This window comes from Belonocnema kinseyi, chromosome 5, assembly GCF_010883055.1.
Source record: "Belonocnema kinseyi isolate 2016_QV_RU_SX_M_011 chromosome 5, B_treatae_v1, whole genome shotgun sequence".
In the NCBI taxonomy this organism is placed as follows: domain Eukaryota; kingdom Metazoa; phylum Arthropoda; class Insecta; order Hymenoptera; family Cynipidae; genus Belonocnema; species Belonocnema kinseyi.
The window spans coordinates 69,297,269-69,303,872 of NC_046661.1; the positions used below are offsets into that span (position 1 = coordinate 69,297,269).

The 6,604-nt window shown below is 34.5% G+C and overlaps 1 protein-coding gene across 3 annotated transcripts in view; it reads left to right on the forward strand.

Moving 5' to 3' along the window:
- Nucleotides 1-6,604, forward strand: part of LOC117172831 — a 241,228-nt gene that overhangs the window by 133,293 nt on the left and 101,331 nt on the right. The window contains exons 3-5 of one of the 3 annotated variants that reach the window (XR_004467063.1): nucleotides 1,148-1,384; nucleotides 1,654-1,736; nucleotides 2,378-2,710. Coding sequence is in view for 1 of the 3 variants with exons in the window: in XM_033361076.1 (XP_033216967.1) it covers nucleotides 1,148-1,336 (189 nt within the window). In the remaining 2 variants the exon portion in view is untranslated. Of the gene's footprint in view, nucleotides 1-1,147; nucleotides 1,385-1,653; nucleotides 1,931-2,377; nucleotides 2,711-6,604 lie in introns of those variants that run through there. The other 2 variants (XR_004467064.1, XM_033361076.1) reach the window with 2 other exon arrangements.

The following is a 6,604-nucleotide window of genomic DNA, read 5'->3' on the forward strand; positions in this document are numbered from 1 at the left end:
AACGTCACCGCGAAAAGTCTCGAAAATCTGAATAAATCGATGGTAAAGCGAATGAAAATGGTATTCAAAAATGACGGAAATAATATTAATTACTAATTTTGTGAATAAAATATTTTTATATGTACGTATTTTGTTGAATGAATTGAATTCTTTCGGAAAAATTGAATTTTTTTTAGTGGCCCTAATAATTTGGGACACCGATTTATTTCGAAAAAATGCCCAAATAAATGAACGAATGGAATTGCGAGCTCTATATTTTAGGAAAAATCGTTAATTCGACTCATTTATTCACTCAAAAAATTTGGTGCAGTTTGTATCAATAGAAAAAAAATTATCCTTAAAAAATGGGGTACCCTATAAATATGGGACACACTGTATTATAGAATCAACAGAGGAAGCTCAAGAAGCGACTCATAAAATCTTAAAACATATCCGAGAATTCAACGCTCGAAAATGTAGAAGAAAGGCCAAGATCTGTATTAGTATACAGATCTTGGGCAAAAAATCTTGATTTCTACTGATCCAAAAATAGTATATCGTCGACAAAAGTGGGAGAAAAAGGTCATTCTAATCGATTCTCAAGTTGCTCTAATAATGCATTTGTTTATTAAATTTGTTTAAAAAAAATAAAATTTATCAACCATGTATGAATTTTGCTGAAATCATCATGAAGTTCAAAATTAAAAAGACTGACATCGAAAAAAACGAATTTTTCCGTCCACAGATGCCCAAATAATGATTTTTTTTTGTTTAAATTTGCCTTACAAAATCCTACAATTTACTAACTCATCATGAATTTTGCTGAATTAATTATGTGCATCCCAATTAAAAGTCTGCATTCGAAAAAATAATAATATTCCGTCGACAGATGCCCCAATAATGCATTTGCTTATTAAATTTGTTTTTAAAAAATCATAAAATTCTATTGCCATATTTTATAAAATTCTCTATTGCCATTTTTTCGCGATATTTATGCATTTATAAACAAACTGAAAACCGAATTCAAAATCAGGCTCTACAACTCTCTTGGAAACCTTATCAGGTGTTTTTCAAATTTTTTTTTGTTTAAATCGGTCAATATTTGTGGTTGGTGTTTGTCTAAAGATAATAGTTTATTGCAATAACATTTCTAAATTGCACTTAACAGTTACAGTTGCCACACATGGAGAACATAAAATATTCAGCAACAGAAATGTATAATCGAACTGTGGTTAAATTCATCACTGCTGTAGCATCTATCCCATTAGCTATCCAAAGTAAAATCGACAACATGTTGATCCAGTGCGATACATCTGAAAACACTGATCATTGGAATCAAGATAAAGTTTTAAACTAAAAATGAAACGCTTGGAACAAGACAAGAAAAAACTTCTAACTAGCAAAGGTAATGGGGGAAGGGGTTGAAAGCGACTTTAAACACTGCGATACATTGCCGTAACTGTGTCCGTAGCATGTATTAACTGAATATATATTACGTCGGTCAATATTTATAACTCGCGAATCTAACGAACTTATAAGGTCTGACTGTGCTAAAAACTATCATTCTCTAGGTGTATTTCCATTGCATTTGAGGAAATTAAAAAATTTGTAAGATTTTCATTAGTTTTTTCCATTATTTTGTTCACTTTTCTTGTAAAATTTATTATATTTCAGATTTACCTATTCCAAGGAATTTGTGTTTGTGGACGAAGAGCATCGTGTAAAACTTCATTCAGCTATGGATCTATGCAAACCTGGTAACCTGGAACTTTATTTTCCTCAGAATCGAAGGTTTTATCCCTCACTACAATAGTTTTTGGTATTACCTTTAAGACAACCATCAAGTTCACTCGGCTTCACGGATAGTAAATGCATATAATAAAATTTTGTGACGTTGGCACTAAAACTATAGTATTGAATATGTAAGAATATATAATTTTATGATTAAAAATGTCTCCGATACTGTTTTTGCTGTTGCTACCCATGTTGCTGTTCCTACCTATGTCGGACAAGGAAATACTAAATTATGAAATGATTTGTGTCTTGTTGAAAATAAACTCGCACTTAAAAACTTTTGGATGATTTGTGACTGTTTGGGATGAAGGGGACCTAACGCACGTTATTTTCATTTGACAAGGGGAGCGATTAAAGAAGCGCTTTACACAGGAACTCCATTAAAGGGGCCCCACTTTGCAGCTTAAGAACAATTCAAATTTTTAAATAGATCAATAATACTCTTTCTTATAAAAGAGCAAATAAAAAACTGTCCTTTGGCGTTAAGCACTCAAAATCGATTATTTCCACATTAGATCCCTGTCTTCGCGAACGGTCACATTCATATTATATTTATATGAATGAAAATTAAAAAATACATGTTTATATATTTGAAAAAGAATAGCCATCGCAATGTCCCAGCGGGAGCAACTATCATCTAAAAATTACACCAGCTCCCAGCAGATCCGCGGTATATCACACCTATGGCCACGTCTTACGACCGTGGGATGTGAGACTATAGCGTATAAAAAATTATAAGGACATGGCAGCGGAACCCGAGTGTGTCCTGAGGACATGCAGTGACCTAAGAGTAACAGATTTCTGCATCCATCTCTCAAGGACAATTACTTTACCCGAGTATTTTGGGTACAGTATTTGCAGACCTTTTTTAAGGCCTTGATACCTCTCCTCCTTTTCCTTCCCATTGCCAGTAATATTGTGGTCAGCCAGAGCCAGGGGTGGGTGAGTAAAATACCCTAGGTAATTTACGTAGTTTATTATTGTATTTTACGTTCCTAGTTTCTTATACGATGTACATTACATGTATATGGGACTTTACGTTCTGAGGTTTCCGTTTCTTTCCACAAATATTACATCTAAAACTTATTGTCCTTTGCAAACATTTCATGAAATAAATGTTAAAAATCGTTTAGTTGAATAAATTTATAATAATGAAGTTGACGCATCTGTGTATTTCATTTTTTAATGTTTACTGGTCTACTAGATGTTAAGCGTTTTTGTGTACTGGTCAGAAATCAATATTCTTTTTAATATTCAAATTTTCAAATTCAATATGCACAATATATTGGTTTTTGACCAGCAGACAAAAACACTTAACATCAACGTATTTATTAAGTATTACATTAATCAATATTTCAAAATAACAACAATGAAAAATAGATAAAAATGTGAAAAATCACAGCAAATTACAAAGAATTCCTGGGTTTGAATAATTTAGCAATATTCCTAAAAAAATGATATGAATTTCCATTTTAATTACAAGTATTTACACGAACAAAAATAACAATATTTTACTATTATAACGTGTAGATGTTTGAAATTAATTAATTCCATTCCATGGAATATATTAAAGGCCGGAGCCGTCTTTTCGCTTCTGTTTCGCTTTAGTTGATAATATTATTTTTTATGAAAAATATTAGCACAGAAAGACAACGGTTACAGATGGCAGCAGCAGAAATTTAAAAAAGTGAGGTTACACAGTTCCACGTATCCGTAATTTGGGGTCGTAATTTACTACGTATTTTACCTGTTTTCTACGTAAAATACTTCACTTAGGTATTTTAAGTAAAAAACTTTTAGTTATGCGTAACTGCACATCTCTGGTCAGAGCCGAGAATTCGATCATTTCTCTTTTTGGACAATTGACTCTTATCTCAGTCTGATCGCTCAGCAGGGCAAGGTCACGGCGAACAGCGTAAGAACGACAAATATGGTAAAAATTCACTCTTAGGGCCGCATTATGTCTGTAGAGAAATATCGTTTTCGCGTGAGTGTGTGGATAGTATGTGTTCGAGGTAATTAGCGGATGCGTGACACTCTCCGCATTTATTGCTGGGAACTTCTTGACGTATAATGCGGTCACGGTATAATAGGGTGGAAATGACATCGTCCTAGAATGCACAAATGAAACCCTCTTTACCTAAATTAAGCCCTGATAATCTGTGTGAAGCAAAAGTTCGCTCTTTCGACAATCAGTGATTTTCTACATTTCTGTGAAAGTTTCCGTGTATTTTATTTTTAAGTAGTTGTTGGCGAAGTTTTGCAACCATTGATTTCTTTACTTCGGCTTTCAAAAGTGAGGTATCTAGATTCAGTAATTTACTTTTCTCATTTCTAATGTTAAAATTCAGGCCAATTATCTCGTGTTTCCAGAACATTTTTAGGAGATGAGCTCTGTCATTTTCAACGATGTAAGCTGTACTGAGAGCAATTCTGTTGTGAAAAATATTGGAGATTTAGAAGACCGCGTCCGCCTTGACGGCGTAACGTGTATTATCGCGTAACGGGCAAATTGATATGCAAGCTCTTATGCATATGCATAGTCTTACGCGTGACGATATCAAGAGACGTAAGCTCGTTCTTTATTTATTGAACCATCAAATAAGTAGAGTAGTACCGTGACGGCAAGCATGTTAGTCGCAGATATCTTGTTCAACGCCGACAGGTTTAAAGACCAAATCTGTCAAGAAAGATGCTCTTACTTTCTTCGGAGAGACCCTTCACTCAGTTTACGTCTTGAATGAGGCTTTGAGGCACATCCGGATATGTGCAAGTCTCTTTCGTGTAAAGGCACATAACAACACTCATCCACAAGCTCAGGGTTCCCAGGAACGTCAGCAATCTGTCTTCGCTTCAGATTAATCTTGAAACACTTGTCCAATATAAAGTCCAGACTAATCTCTGGTGTGGACTACTTGACGAGATTTGAAGCAAGTTGAAGTTTGCTTGCAGCAGAAGCATAGATCTTCAGGTCATTTATATAAGATACATAAGTGACCTAATGCTCGCAAGGATTTGTCTCGAAAGATAGAGGCAGTCGTGTGACAAAAAATACCAGAAGAGTCATAGTGTTGTCCTTAAAGACTCTGGAGGGTGACGCTGTTCGTTGTTATACCATAATTTCCAGATAAAATAGTAGATACAGTTTTCCAAAGGGGAATAATTCTCTCTCTGCATCTCACTGTATGGACAAACCTTTAAGTTTTTCAACTGGATGGAATGATGGGCTACTGCAGCTTTGCAAACGCACCTGTCAAACAGCAGGTTCTCTCGGCAGCCTAATACACCTTTTTTCGAGCTACGCTGTTCATAATTCTCTCCACACAGGGTAAATTCTTTCAAGAATCCTATTGATTACAGCTGTAAAGGTCTTATATATAGTGCTGAAATAAGTTATTGAACTGGAACTATAGTGCGTCCTCATACAAGCCACTGCGGAACTGGCGTTAAGACTGTAAATAACAGAAGAATATGCAGACCAGATGTTGGTGTGTAGAAGTAAGCCTTTTGCACCAAAAGTTCTTGATACCATCTGTTCCTACACCGAGAAAGTTTTTCGTGTCCCCAAGTGCTTTTTTCACTTCTTCGGCAGTGACTTTTGAATATTCCTTCTCAAATGTTATGAGGTTGCGCAAAACTCTTCGAAATGAAATTGCTAAGGAGGCAAAAAGCGTCAGCGAGAAACTGTTAATTCTGCCTGTCCCATCCCTCCCTCTTCTGCATTCTCTCCTTGCGTCAGGCAATACCCGTATTTTGCCAACAATATGCTACTTGATTGCAAGCAGGTTTGACGTATTCAGTTTGTGATTGTAGATTTTCAGTTTTGGGGAGAACTTTCAAAAACTTTCCGCAAACGGTCCACTACATGTTATTAAGTCAATCACACCGCATTCTGTCTTGCCCCATCCAATCCTCTTGTTCAGCTGATGCATGTGTCTCTTGGTGGTTTGATCCGTCGTCGGTATCAGACTTCGATATTCATTTGTTTCATACAAAAAAAATGTAGAAAAACAAATGAAACTTAAATCAAAGAAACAAAGCTGTTAACTGAAATTGTTTTCGAAATAGATTTTTTGTATTTTCTGGAACATTTTTTAAATGCAGTTAATTATTATAATAATAAATTTTTGTTGAGTTTTTAAAAAGAAGGATATGTACGTGACGATCAGATATAACGTGAGAACCCAAAGGGCAAAGTACAACTTAAAGCTGCTTTGAAACCACAAAAAATTCGAAACGACAAAATTCCTTCTAGTTTTTTTCCATAGATTTTCGAAAATTGCATTTTGGTATGTACAGCATAACAAAATTCGGAAATGTTAGTTGAAAGGTTTAGACCGCGGACCCTTCATATATATTCGATTTCGGTGTCTACGTATTTGGATTCGAACTGAATGGCACCTGGGTGAGGTGTCTCAAAGGGTGAATCTGGCATACAGAGCGACCTCCTCAAGGACGAATAAATAATTTTACTATGTATAAAGGGACAAGCTATGACGCTATCAAATGTTTTTTACCTTATTTTTAACGATTAAAACGAAGCTTAAAATAAAAATTACGCGTTCTATAAAAAATGATTAATAGTGAATTTGGAGTTCTTTTGAAGGTAAATAAATTTCGTCTGTTTATCTTTTTCGTAGTTTGTGGATTTTGCCACAAAAATTCAAGGTTATAAAAATCTTAATGTTGTGCTTTTATAAATAAACCAAAAATCTTATGCATGATATAAAAACATGATTAACAAATCTGTAGATCTTTTTTGAATGCACCATTTTTTTAAATTTATCTTTTTTTGTATCTTGCATAGTTAGATCATGAAAATGACTTTTTT